General features: G+C 42.2%; 1 protein-coding gene across 1 annotated transcript in view; it reads left to right on the forward strand.

The window, feature by feature from the left end:
* LOC139583769 (cadherin-6-like) overlaps positions 1-15,555 on the forward strand; it is an 86,005-nt gene that overhangs the window by 51,764 nt on the left and 18,686 nt on the right. Inside the window, exon 3 of the mRNA XM_071415215.1 lies at positions 8,147-8,441. Coding sequence (XP_071271316.1) covers positions 8,147-8,441 — 295 coding nt within the window. The remainder of the gene's footprint in view (positions 1-8,146; positions 8,442-15,555) is intronic.

Consider the following 15,555-nt stretch of genomic DNA (forward strand, 5'->3'; position numbering starts at 1 on the left):
ATAGCAGTGAAAGTTAACATTATGTTTTCGAATGACATCCCCAAGAGGTAAAATATATAGTGAAAACAATAGTGGTCCTAAAACGGAACCTTGTCCTTCTTGGTCAAAAAGCCCTTACACAGCCTGGAGGTGTGTTGGGCCATTGTCCAAAACAAATGATAGTCCCACTAAGCGCAAACCAGATGGGATGGCAGATCACTGCAGAATGCTGTGGTAGCTATGCTGGTTAAGTGTGTTTGAACTGTAAATAAATCACAGACAGTGTCACCAGGAAAGCACCCCCACACCATCACACCTCTATGCTTCACGGTGTGAACCACACATGCAGAGATAATCCGTTCACCTACTCTGTGTCTCACAAAGATCTCAAATTTGGACTCCAGACCAAGGGACAGACTTCCACCGGTCTAATGTCCATTGCTTGTGTTTCTTGGCCCAAGCAAGTCTCTTCTTCTTATTGGTGTCCTTTAGTAGTGATTTCTTTGCAGCAATTCAACCATGAAGGTCTGATTCACACAGTCTCCTCTGAACAGTTGATGTTGAGATGTGTCTGTAACTTGAACTCTGTGAAGCATTTATTTGAGATGCAATTTCTGAGGCTGGTAACTCTAATGAACTTATCCTCTGCAGCAGAGGTAACTCTGGGTCTTCCTTTCCTGTGGCGGTCCTCATGAGACCCAGTTTCATCATAGCGCTTGAGGGTTTTTGCAACTGCCCTTGAAGAAATGTAAAACAAAATGGAGATTTTCCTGATAGACTGACCTTCATGTCTGAAAGTAATGATGCACTGTTGTTTCTCTTTGCTTATTTTAGCTGTTCTTGCCATAATATGGACATGGTATTTTACCAAATAGGGCTATCTTCTGTATACCACCCTACCTTGTCATAGCACAACTGATTGTCTCAAACACATAAAAATTCCGCAAATTAACTTTTACCAAGTCATACCTGTTAATCGAAATGCATTCCAGGTGACTACCTCATGAAGCTGGTTGAAAGAATGCCAAGAGTGTGATGTCTTCACAATTATTCTACAATGTAGAAAATTGGAGAAATAAAGAAAAACCCTTGAATGAGTAGGTGTGTCCGAACTTTTGACTGGTACTGTATATCTTTAAATATATTTTCCTTCTTTATTATTTTTCCCAAACCCTGCCACCCCTCCCTTAATTGGAGTAAGCTAATGGACAACAATACTTAGGCTTCCACTTCCAGCTTATACATACTACATTCATTTCATGGACAGTATATTTTACGTTAGTTATTTTGGTTTGTTTTTAGTCCCAGCCTTCAGCTAACCTCACTGAAGACCATCCAGTTTTAATTTGTAACTACCATATATGTTTCTACTGTGCTGGTATTTTTTACAAATGTTCTGAACCTTTCTACTCTCATAGTTTCATAGCTTGTAAATGAAATATAAGAGTATTATTATATTATTGATTTGATTGACTATGACTTTTCAAATCACCCAGCAGTGCTATTTGCAGAGTTAGCTCCAAGTAAATGTTGCAATTTTTCTGCCGTTATTGAACATGTGTCCAAAAACAAGCAGTAACAAAACAAATGATCTAATGATTCTGTCTCTTTGCAAAAAAATCAACAGAACTGGGATGGTTGTATCCCCCATATTTATAACATTCTATTGGTTGCAAGAATTTAGTATTATATTTTAAATGGTAAAACTCAAAGTTTTGAATCTGGCATCGTTTTGTATAAATGTTTCATAAACCGTGTGCCATAGAATCGGTACATCGAAAATCTCCTCCCAACTATTTTGCAACCTGTACGGCACAGCTGTCAATTTTTTGGTACTTAAATGAAACTGTTATACTTTATTTATCACAATTTTTTCTTTAGCCAATTTTGGTATTTAATGCAGGTCCGACAGATAAGTTCTTTACATTTACATTTACATTTTAGTCATTTAGCAGACGCTCTTATCCAGAGCGACTTACAGTAGAGTGCATACATTTTATTACATACTGAGACAAGGATATCCCTACCGGCCAAGAGCAGACACTCTTATCCAGAGCGACTTACAGTAGAGTGCATACATTTTATTACATTTTTACATACTGAGACAAGGATATCCCTACCGGCCAAACCCTCCCTAACCCGGACAACGCTATGCCAATTGTGCGTCGCCCCACGGATCTCCCGGTTGCGGCCGGCTGCGACAGAGCCTGGGCGCGAACCCAGCCCAGCCTGGGCGCGAACCCAGAGATTCTGGTGGCGCAGCTAGCACTGCGATGCAGTGCCCTAGACCACTGCGCCACCCAGGAGACGGCGCAGTGGTTACCTTCTCCCCTTTCCACTTGCCTCCTCCATTTTTGCTGTAACATTGCAATAAATTGGTTGTAATTTTGGATAGAGCAGACATTTCCAAATATTCTTGTTAACTGCATGTGTGACAACTCCACCAGTCCTATTTATGATAAAATTTACCAAAATTATATCGTTTTAGATTTTATTTCTCCCCCAAAAAATTATTTTGATCAATTAGTATATTTGAGTTTAACCATAATATTTGTTATGGTATTTGTTCTGTCTTTTCTGGTAGATTAAATAGAAATGTCAACCAGTTTTCTATTGCTTGTTTTAGCCAGTTCGTCAAATTTCTGCACTGCTAGAGCTGCCCGGTCAACTGTAAGTGCTGTTATTATGAAGTGGAAACGTCTAGGAGCAACAACGGCTCAGCCACGAAATGGTAGGCCACACAAGCTCACAGAACGGGACCGCCAAATGCTGAAGCGTGTAGTGCGTAAAAATCGTCTGTCCTCAGTTGCAACACTCACTACAGAGTTCCAAACTGCCTCTGGAAGCAACGGCAGCACAAGAAGTGTTAGTCGGGAGCTTCATGAAATGGGTTTCCATGGCCGAGCAGCGGCACACAAACCTAAGATCACCAAGCGCAATGCCAAGAGTTGTCTGGAGTGGTGTAAAGCTTTCCACCGGTGGACTCTGGGGGTACGTGCAATACCATCGGGGGTACGCCAAATAAACATGTGATTCACATTTTTTTTAATCACATTTTCAAACAGTCCATTTATATTTTCCAACGGGGTTATGCATTTGTGAGGTTTTTTTCTCGCTTGAGTAGCCTCGTTTCACTGCCTAAAATGTAATTAAACCATTTAGTGTTAAGCAAAATAATAACACGATGTCAAATACAGGTAGCCTAGTCAAATAATTAACATCCGATCACATTAACCGTTACTCTCTTGCGGGAATTCCACTAACTGTCGTATGTAGCCAAATGTAGCTGCTGCTCATTCCGTTTGCTCGAAAATGTATAAATGGTTAAAAGTAGTAAGGCCTGCGTCCATAGAGACACATACCAGCTCTACTGGTAGTACTGCACCTGCACCTGTCGACGACACAAGTTGTTCTGCTTCCACGAGCACATCCAATGCTAGCATCAGTAATTCTACATTTGTTGTTAGCCCATCGAGCATGGACACTGACAGTTGTGAATCTGATGCAGCCGAAGAGCTACTGCCCCCTTACCCGGGAAAGCACCGAACAGACAGGGACGTTGGACCATTGAAGAGGCGCAAATATGATGAGAACTACATTGATTTGGGATTCACTTATATTGGGAGTAGTGCCTTTCCTCAGCCACAGTGTGTTATATGTGCAAAAGTACTATCTCACAACTCAATGAAAACTTCACTGTTGCGCAGACATTTAGAAACAAAACATGCCAATTTGAAAAATAAGCCACAGGAGTTTGAGCGAGAATTAAGATGACTTTCGAGTAGTAAGACATGTATTAAAGCAACAGATAGCATTAATAAGAAGGGTCTAGAAGCGTCTTATGGTGAGCTACCGAGTGGCTAGGACAGGCAAGCCCCATACTGTTGTGGGAGACTTAATTCTTCCTACTGCCGCGGATATGGCTGGGACAATGCTGGGGGGAAAGGCCCAAAAAAACTATACAGACAATGCCTTCATCAAACAACACTGTTTCACAATGCATCAGTAACATGGCAGGAGATGTTTTGAAACAATTATTGCTTCGCATACAAGCCAGTGAATTCTATTGGTTACAGCTGGATAAGTCAACAGACGTGGCGGGCCTGGCACAGCTCCTGGTATATGTCCGTTACGTTTATGGGGGGTCAATTAAGGAAGACATCCTCTTCTGCAAACCACTGGAAACCAGGACAACAGGAGAGGATATTTTGAAAGTACTATACAGCTTTGTGACATCAAATGGACTTTGGTGGTCAAGATGTGTTGGTATCTGTAATGATGGCGCAAAAGCCATTACAGGGAGACATAGTGGAGTGGTAACGTGCGTGCAAGCAGTTGGTCCCGACGCCACTGGGGTACACTGCAGCATCCACCGAGAGGCTCTTGCTGCCAAGGGAATGCCTGACAGCTTGAAATATGTTTTGGACACTACAGTGAAAATGGTTAACTTTGTTAAAGAAAGGCCCCTGAACTCTCGTGTATTTTCTGCACTATGCAATATAATGGACAGCGACCATGTAACGTTTTTACAACACAGAAGTGCGCTGGTTATCAGGGGGCAAAGTATTGACAAAAAATAAATAATTGAGAGACGTGCTTAAAGTTTTCTTTACGGTCCATAATTTTCACTAGTCTGACCGCTTGCATGATGACGAGTTTCTCACACGACTGGCCTATCTGGGAGATGTTTTTTCTCGCCTGAATGATCTGAATCTAGGATTACAGGGACTCTCCGCGAGTATATTCAATGTGCAGGACAAAATTGAGGCTATGATTAAGAAGTTGGCGCTCTTCTCTGTCTGCATTAACAAGGACAACACACAGGTCTTTCCATCATTGTATGATTTTTTTGTGTGCAAATAAACTCAAGCTTATGGACAATGTCAAATGTGATATAGCGAAGCACCTAAGTGAGCTGGGTGCGCAATTACACAGGTACTTTCCCGAAACAGATGACACAAACGACTGGATTCGTTATCCCTTTCATGCCCTGCCTCCAGACCACTTACCGATATCTGAACAAGAGAGCCTCCTCGAAATTGCAACAAGTGGTTCTGTGAAAATGAATCAATGAATGAATTCAATGAACACATTTAAGGTTTTATATGTAAGATGGTTAAATAAAATGATTGATTATTATTTGTGCCTTGGTCCTATAAGAGCTCTTTGTCACTTCTCACGAGCCGGGTTGTGACAAACTCACTCATTCTTATGTTTAATAAATGTATGGTATAGTGTGTGTGTGGCAGGCTTACAATGATGGCAAAACTACAACATTTGAGAGTGCGCTGACCCTGGTGCTAGAGGGGGTACACAGCTGGAGGTTGAATGTTTGAACGGGTAGGGGACTATAAAATGTTTGCGAACCACTGCTGTGGAGTGATTAATCATGCTTCACCATCTGGCAGTCCGGCAGACAAATCTGTGTTTGGCGGATGCCAGGAGAACGCTACCTGCCCCAATGCATAGTGCCGACTGTAAAGTTTGGCGGAGGAGGAATAATGGTTTGGGTCTGTTTTTCATAGTTCGGGCTAGGATCCTTAGTTCCAGTGAAGGGAAATCTTAACGCTACAGCATACAATTACATTCTAGACGATTCTGTGCTTCCTACATTGTGGCAACAGCTTGGGGAAGGCCCTTTCCTGTTTCAGCATTACAATGCCCCCGTGCACAAAGTGAGGTCCATACAGAAATGGTTTGTTTAGGTCGGTGTGGAAGAAATTGACTGGCCTGCACAGACTGAGATGCAGTGCCTTAGACTGCCGCGCCACTCGAGATAGGGGCCCATCCTTTAAAAAGAGCACGATGCCACCTACAGTACAGAACCAGATCCGCAGGCAGCATCATTTCGAATGCCTTCGCCTCGGTTTTACTGCATTTAGTTATTTCTTTTTTTTAAAGAACAAAAGAATATTCCCACTGTTGACAAATAATATGTGTAATAATATAAGCACGTCTACGAAGGATTGTTACCCATAACAATGGCCTGTAGTAGGAAGTCTAAATTTTTGTCACTCACTCACTCATCCAACCCCTCCCAAACAAAGACCTCTGCTCCCCCCCCCCCCACACACACACACGCTCAAATGTTCAACAGTTTATCTTGCAGATTTGGTTGATGTTGCCTTTCCAAACTATTGTCTCGTAACCAATTATTTATTTTTTGACTATGGGATGCCCTACAGAACAGAAATGCGCTCCACAAAATACCAAATGTCTCCTATAGAGCTAGTGGCCGTAACACTGAAGCATAGTCCCCGTGTGCATCCCAAATGGCACCCTATTCCCTAGTGCACTACTTTTGAACATAGTGCCCCTCCTTTGCTCTCTATTTCATTATGAAGTGATATCAAGGAGGACGGAGGATGAAGGGCCCCGCATCTACTTGTGGAGGACGCCTGGTGGCCATGCTCATTGCACATGTGGCTGCGCTCTTCCCCCGGTGACGCTTTAATTACATTTTCAATAGAAATTGATCAGGGGCCATTGTGAATGCACGTCTGGCTGTTGGATTGATTTCTGGGAGAGGTTTTTCTCCTAATTTGAGTAGGAGGCACCCAGATTGGGACGTAAATGAACTTCCATCATAGCGAGGGGTGGTGGAGTGGGTGACTGAAAGAGGGAGACGGAGGGGTCACAAACAGTGGCAGACAGAGAAAAACGCACGCAGGGCTGTAATGAGGCATTGCGAGCTAAAGCAGTTTGGAAGATAATGATGTTGAAGAACTTTATTTTCACTCAACTGACTTTCTGACTTTTCAGATGGTTCAGCACAGCAGAACCACACACATAAACAGTCAGTAGCTAGCTTATTCCCAACGTGGTTATCATAGCCTTTCACTTAGTGTATCTTTCAGTGTTTACAACAAGCAAATGCAGCAATCTTAAAGATACTAATGTTAAAAAGGCAGCCATTTTGCTTCCACAGCTTTGTTTTCACGCAGAACACAATGAATTAGTAATATTAAGCCTTCCAGCACCTGGAATAAAAAGCCATTCATATGTCATAACGAGAGAGAAGGAAAGATAGGAAGAGAGAGAGGAGGTTGCATACTGTCTTTATCCCAAATGGCTCCCTTTTTCCTACTGTATTTAGGGAATAGGGTGCCATTCTGTTGCGGTGCTCTTCCATGTGACTGACTCCACAATCTAATATACTCCGTCTGTCCAGAACCAGAAGCTAGCAAGTCACACCCCACATATGGTCACACACACACACTCAGAGGTCACACCCACCACTCCGATAGCTCCTCAGCTGACACACATACTGTACGCATCACACACACAGACAGATACCGTATGTCTGCATATGTGGAAAGATGCATTTGGTCATTTGTATGTTTATTTGCATATACTGTATGTGCACTGTGTTCTTGTGTGCATGCAAACGTGTCTGCCTCTGCCCTTTACTTCCATCTGCAATTATCACCATGTCCTTGGTGGTTAAAATAAATAAAAAGGAGGGAAGACAGCATGAGGAAAAAGAGGAAAGACAAGGGGTGTGTCCCAAATGGCACCCTATTCCCTATATATATTGCATTTCCTAAGTAATGCACTCTATAGGGTGCCTTTCAGGACGCAGACAAGCTTTTGATGAGTTCCCAGAGATAAATATGTTGAGGGGATTTGGTGGCTGAATTAAAATGTCAGCGCAAGCTAAGCTGTTGTTCATGCATAAAGAAACAGGCCGCATCAGGAGAGAGAGCAAATAGTAGAGAGGAGAGGAGACGGTGTGGAGAGGAGAAGGTGAGGAGAGGAGAGGAGAGGTTTGAAGAGGAGAGGAGTGGAGAAGAGAAGAGAGGATTGAAGAGGAGAGGGGGAGCAGAGGAGGGATGAAGAGGGGAGGAGGAGAGAAGACCCAGTCAGAAGTGGAACGGTCATGTCATGTTTCTACAGCATGTTAATAAAGACATCTGATCTTCTCCGAGTTAGTAAATGGCAGGTTGTATGAACACATATCACTTTTGCTTTTTTGTCCTTTCGGTTTTGCACAGGTTTAGAGGTTTAGATTGTACAATGTTTTACAGTAATTGCTTGTTTTGTCACATAAACTGACATTTGGCGAGGTGATAGAATTTTAGCAACCATTTAATTACAAATATTTTTTATTGTGATCTAGTGCTACTGAGTACTGACTTCCTCCGCTATGCTTCTCATCGCTCCACAGCTCCACTCAGACGGGGACCGGGGTGACGGTAGCATACGGTACGTCCTGACTGGCGACGGAGCAGGTACTCTGTTCATCATTGATGAGAACTCAGGAGATATCCACGCCACTAAGAGGCTAGACCGGGAGGAGAAGGCCTACTACACGCTCCGGGCCAAGGCCGTCAACAGAATCACTAACACCTCTCTAGAGGGAGAGTCAGAGTTTCTTATCAAGATCCATGACATCAACGACAATGAACCCAAGTTTACCAAGGATCCCTACTTCATACACGTACCTGAGATGTCCCCACTGGGTACGTATGAACACCTACACCCTAACCCCTACTTCACACATGTAAAGATCTCCCCACTGGGTACGTATGAACACCTACACCCTAACCCCTACTTCACACATGTAAAGATCTCCCCACTGGGTACGTATGAACACCTACACCCTAACCCCTACTTCACACATGTAAAGATCTCCCCACTGGGTACGTATGAACACCTACACCCTAACCCCTACTTCACACATGTAAAGATCTCCCCACTGGGTACGTATGAACACCTACACCCTAACCCCTACTTCACACATGTAATGATCTCCCCACTGGGTACGTATGAGATCCTACATCACACATGTACCTGAGATGTCCCCGCTATTTGATTATTTGCCAGTTTGCTATAGCAGGAAAATAATCTTGTGGCAACAGGAAATGTGAATTACTATAGGGATTATAATGAATGGACATTTTTGTACATGTTGATGCACTTTTCGTTCGGGAAGATATGTCTGAAAATTTCAACGTGGAAATTACTAACTTGGAAAGCCTTTTTAAGCTGAAATACACCACAAGTTTGCATTTCTTGCTTTGCAGGAAAATTCTAAGCTACAAAAGAGTGATCAAATTAAGATGCAACATCTGTATTAGCCCCTACTTCACACATGTACCAGAGATATCACCACTGGACATAGGCTACAGAGTACCTTTACATAGGCTACAGAGTACATCCCTAAATCCATCTAAATAATAATTTCAACAACTTTTGCCTTGGGTGTAACTGTAACTCACAGCTTGACCGAACGTTATTAAACAGCGCAGTTAAACCGATAGCCTGGAAATCGTTATGAAAGAGGGGGATTCCATGCAGTCAGTGGTAATAATATATTCCAGTCTTGTATCTGCAATGAATAGCAGCATTAGAAGGCTTATGATGTGTGAGACACGATAGAGTTGTTACAAGCAAAGGCCTATCTTATTGGATCAATGAGGGCTTTATCAATCATAATAATGAGAGGAGAGATTGAATGTGTCCCAAATGGCATTTCATTCCCTACGTCCATAATGCACCCCTTTAACCAGGTCCCATATGGCTCTGGGCCTTGGTCAAAAGTAGTGCACCACATAGGGATTATGGTGCCATTTGAGACGTAGATATTGAGTCATTAAATGAGAATGATTACAGGCCATGCACTGGTTTATTACAGCAAAACAAACAAGGTAAAGCGGTCCAACAATGCTGATTATATCAGATACTTAAGCTAATCTTTTGAATACACTGTTCAGTGTTCAATTACAACACATTAAACACTGGATGAAACTGTCTATATTTCTGTCATGTGTATGCCAATGGTTGGAATCTACATAATCTATCCAGTTCAGTGGGTAGATGGCTGAAGATACACTGCTCAAAAAAATAAAGGGAACACTTAAACAACACAATGTAACTCCAAGTCAATCACACTTCTGTGAAATCAAAGTTGGATCAGCCTGTAGTGTGGTTTTCCACTTTAATTTTGAGTGTGACTCCAAATCTATATAATCTATCCAGTTCAGTGGGTAGATGGCTGAAGATACACTGCTCAAAAAAATAAAGGGAACACTTAAACAACACAATGTAACTCCATTTCAATCACACTTCTGTGAAATCAAACTGTCCACTTAGGAAGCAACACTGATTGACAATAAATTTCACATGCTGTTGTGCAAATGGAATAGACAAAAGGTGGAAATTTTAGGCAATTAGCAAGACACCCCCAATAAAGGAGTGGTTCTGCAGGTGGTGACCACAGACCACTTCTCAGTTCCTATGCTTCCTGGCTGATGTTTTGGTCACTTTTGAATGCTGGCGGTGCTTTCACTCTAGTGGTAGCATGAGACGGAGTCTACAGCCCACACAAGTGGCTCAGGTAGTGCAGCTCATCCAGGATAGCACATCAATGCGAGCTGTGGCAAGAAGGTTTGCTGTGTCTGTCAGCGTAGTGTCCAGAGCATGGAGGCGCTACCAGGAGACAGGCCAGTGCATCAGGAGACGTGGAGGAGGCCGTAGGAGGGCAACAACCCAGCCGCAGGACCGCTACCTCCGCCTTTGTGCAAGGAGGAGCAGGTGGAGCACTGCCAGAGCCCTGCAAAATGACCTCCAGCAGGCCACAAATGTGCATGTGTCTGCTCAAACGGTCAGAAACAGACTCCATGAGGGTGGTATGAGGGCCCGACGTCCACAGGTGGGGGTTGTGCTTACAGCCCAACACCGTGCAGGACGTTTGGCATTTGCCAGAGAACACCAAGATTGGCAAATTCACACTGAGCACATGAGCACATGTGACAGACGTGACCGAGTCTGGAGACGCCGTGGAGAACGTTCTGCTGCCTGCAACATCCTCCAGCATGACCGGTTTGGCGGTGGGTCAGTCATGGTGTGGGGTGGCATTTCTTTGGGGGGCCGCACAGCCCTCCATGTGCTCGCCAGAGGTAGCCTGACTGCCATTAGGTACCGAGATGAGATCCTCAGACCCCTTGTGAGACCATATGCTGGTGCGGTTGGCCCTGGGTTCCTCCTAATGCAAGACAATGCTAGACCTCATGTGGCTGGAGTGTGTCAGCAGTTCCTGCAAGAGGAAGGCATTGATGCTATGGACTGGCCCGCCCGTTCCCCAGACCTGAATCCAATTGAGCACATCTTGGACATCATGTCTCGCTCCATCCACCAACGCCACGTTGCACCACAGACTGTCCAGGAGTTGGCAGATGCTTTAGTCCAGGTCTGGGAGGAGATCCCTCAGGAGACCATCCGCCACCTCATCAGGAGCATGCCCAGGCGTTGTAGGGAGGTCATACAGGCATGTGGAGGCCACACACACTACTGAGCCTCATTTTGACTTGTTTTAAGGACATTACATCAAAGTTGGATCAGCCTGTAGTGTGGTTTTCCACTTTAATTTTGAGTGTGACTCCAAATCCAGACCTCCATGGCTTGATAAATTTGATTTACATTGATCATTTTTGTGTGATTTTGTTGTCAGCACATTCAACTATGTAAAGAAAAAAGTATTTAATAAGAATATTTCATTCATTCAGATCTAGGATGTGTTATTTTAGTGTTCCCTTTATTTTTTTGAGCAGTGTATATGACGTATACTCTCAACACTAACACACCCTCTAACACCTGCATAAGCCACACTTTCATCAGTGCATTAGCTTTCGTCATCGCTCGCGTCAAAATAACGCAACTGATGGAAATGATGACTTAGAACTTTTAACTTTACAGAGTTAAAGAACTTTGTTCTCTCCTGGTGCTGTGAGTGACAGTGGTGGCATAACACAGGCAGGTGACAAACCCTGTCAATCTGTTCACCACATCTAAGTAGGAAAAGCAGTTGCCTGTTGTAACAAGGCAGGTGTGATGCCACAACCTGAAAGTGAACCTGCCTTTATAGTGCAATCCACTGTACATTATTTGTCTTGTGAAATCCTGACAATTCCCTCTTCAGAGAGGAGATATCATCAAGGAACTAAGCTTGAACATTAGTTTATTTATAAAGTAAGAGGTTAAAGAGAAAAGAAACTTCAGATGTTTGGCAGTTTGGCAGTAATGTAACGTAATGTAATATATTCATCCTTGCAGATCTCACATTGCCACTGAATTAGAACAACTTTCAGTTGGTTACAATTCCCAATTCCAATCCATCGCACAATTCTATATTTATGTCAATTTCCATTAACTAAATTCATTCTTCTTATGCATTTAATGAGGCAACACTGGGCCCCGCTAGGCATCGTTGGAATGTACCATTTGACTAACACTTCTCTCCTTTGTTCCCTTGGAATATCATTCTCTGCCTCTTTGATAAGGAAGATGGATCATAGGCGTTGCCTAAGTGATCATGCCAAATGTAATCATATTGTCATTGATTAAAGATTTTTACACTATTTTAGCTGAACAGCATACCAGTTACCTTAAAATCCCGATACCATTTCATTACTTCCCTTACAAAAAAAACAAGACATTTGCAGTTTCATATGTGAAAATCAGATATTAATATTTGAAATCGCATTTTTCACATGTTGAGCTGAAATATTCACGTGAAAACAAAAATGACACGTGTGTGGTCAGTTGTGTATAGTTCATGTGTATTCAATATAGAGTTAACATGTTAACACCACCTTTTCACGTGAGGACAATAACATGTTTTCACCTCACATCTGGAATTATCACGTGTGCTCCCTCTCCGGCCTCTAGGTCACCAGGCTGCTCGTTTATGGCGCACACCTGTCACCAGCGTTACGCGCATTTGCGCAATTTGACACTCACCTGGACTCCATCACCTCCTTGATTACCTGCCCTATATATGGCACTCCCCTTGGTTCCTTCCTGTCACGTTCGTTGTATTGATGAGTCCAAGGCGCAGTGTGATATGAATACATTCTTCTTTTAATAAAGAAAGAACACTAAACAAACTAACAAAATGAACGTGAAGCTATATACAACGAGTGCTGAAACAGGCAACTACACAAAACCAAAATGGAAAGTGGCAACCTAAATAGGATCCCCAATCAGAGACAAGGATAAACAGCTGTCTCTGATTGGGAACCAATTCAGGCCACCATAGACCTACAATATGCCTAGACTAACAAACACCCCTAGACATACAAAACCCTAGACAAGACAAACAAGCATACCCACCCTCGTCACACCCTGACCTGACTAAAATAATACAGAAAACATAGATAACTAAGGTCAGGGCGTGACACTTCCCCAGGCGTCATTGTTTCTGTTTCCTGTCTGTGTGTTGTTTGTGTTTTGTATTATGTTACATTTATTTCTTAAAACAAACTCCCTGAACTTGCTTCCCGACTCTCAGCGCACTCATTACAGGAATTAGCATTTCCACGTGAAAAGCTTTCTTGTATGAAAACCTAAACTCACATGTGGAATAGGGTTGAGTATTTTCACAGTATTTGACATATGTTCCATCCCGAGAATAAATCACTTTTCTCCTGCCAAGACCGGAAGTGTCATTCAAAAGCATCATAAAGCATATAAATAAACCTATGTCTGGATTTGATTTTAAAACATTCAAGCCTGATGCTACCTGAGCCTGATGAGCCATACATTACATACATTTTATGAGCCCTACATTACATACATTTTATGAACCCAAGCCCCCCAAAAAACGAATGATTGTGGCGTTATCCAATACATAGGCTATATGATATAGGCTACTGCACATTACGCACAACATAAAAACATAAAAGTCCATAGATGTAGCTAGCTAATGTATATACTTTCTTGGGTAAATAAATTAAACTAGCTCCAGTTAGCAAATCTTTTTGAGTGTGAACTGTATTACTGTAATATACTGTATTATATGGACTGGAATTACACACATCGTTCAAACCATGATAAAGCAGGGAGAGTACATGCGATTCTGATGCAGCACATGCGGCCTACAAAGTTACAAGTACAGGCTAACTAATTTGATTTCTAGAAATATAATAGAGCTTATTTGTATAATTAGTAGCCTGACGCATATATACATTTCATAATATTTCCCCTAATGTTATTAGCCTACCTCCTCTTTCTCTCTCTATTGTTGCTTCATTCCTTCCTCGCTTTCAACAGTTAAATTAAATACGGTTTGTTGTCCTAATCATCATCATTGTAATGACATCCTTGAATAATATAGAACTAGAATTAGATGCAGAAGGCTTTCAGTTCTCTTGGCAAAGATTGAATGGTTATGGGTCTGAATAAATAACTGCTATAGCATCGCGCATTCACCCTTCTTTCAAACTACCCGTGAGTTCTATTGGCTGCTGTATTTTACAATCAGCAAACACGAGCCTGCGTTCCTCTTCGAATAATCTATTGGTATAAGAAATGTAAAAACAAATGTCCAGCAAGCTATTCTAGTCTAGCTTTTCCTGCATGAGACTCCAAGAGCTAAGGAGCATTTTTTTAAGGAGAGAGGCCAGCGGAGCACAGGTCCATTCGTATTGCGCAAGAAACAGAAGCTATAAGTTAGAAGCTTATTATACATAACCCCTCATTCATTAGCTAAATATAAGGCTAATACTGCATTGAATGTATTACCTGAAAAAGGTGGGCTAGGACATCTATGTATAGGGCTATATATCAATCTAGAAAAGGATGATCTATTTTGGATGCAATTTGATTGGAGTTGATGGAGAGAGAGAAAGACTGCGAGAGCGTGCTCGCACGTGCACTGATTTAAAGCAACGATATCCGAGTGATAGGCTGATTTTAAAAATCTGCAGCTGCAATAACAAAATCTTTACGATTAAAAAATAAGGTGACCCCCCGAAAACCAGATGGAGATGGGTGAATGAGACAGAAATTCAGTCTTTATTACTGTAGCATAGACTATGCTGCAGCAAATGTAGGTCTACCTGTCACAAGAAAAAAAAGTTACCATGATGAGATGATACTGTAGGTCTACATGCATTGTGAACTGCGCTCCATCCTGAGATTGTCTGTCTGTCCCCACCCTAAGCATTGATGATTCATCATGCAGAGGCCATAGAGAAGCCATTTTTAGATATGTTATATCATTTAACAGTTCCATTTCACACCATGCTGTTCATACACATAATTTATCATAATTTACCGGTTTCTCGCAGTTATTTATCCCTGGAAAAGGGAGTGGTTTTGGGCGGTTAAATCCCAGTAAATCTCGGTAACCGGGTTGCTGCCATTCAACCCTAATGCTGCCATTCAACCCTAAACGTTCAAAATGTTTTCACTTGTAGATTCATGGTATCACGTTGAAAAATCGCATCCCCATGTTGTCACATTTATTACACATGAGATCATGATTTCATATGTAGTTTCATATTATCACATGTTGATTTTACATGTTATCACATTAACTTCACATAAGATCACATTAAATTCATTAGGTTTTCCCGTAAGGGCATATTCCTTATATAGTGCACTTCTTTTGACCAGAGCCATATGGTCAAAAGTAACGCACTATAAAGGGAATATGGTGAAATTTGTGACACAGACATACATATACTTCAGTTCAGTCCAGTTCACTTTATTGGCCTTATTCAGGAAATTGTCTTGTGATATTGAGAGCGTTCCCCAACACCCCTTGACTCCATTTCATGTGAATAACTTTGC

The sequence above is a fragment of the Salvelinus alpinus genome, chromosome 8, assembly GCF_045679555.1.
Source record: "Salvelinus alpinus chromosome 8, SLU_Salpinus.1, whole genome shotgun sequence".
Lineage (NCBI taxonomy): Eukaryota > Metazoa > Chordata > Actinopteri > Salmoniformes > Salmonidae > Salvelinus > Salvelinus alpinus.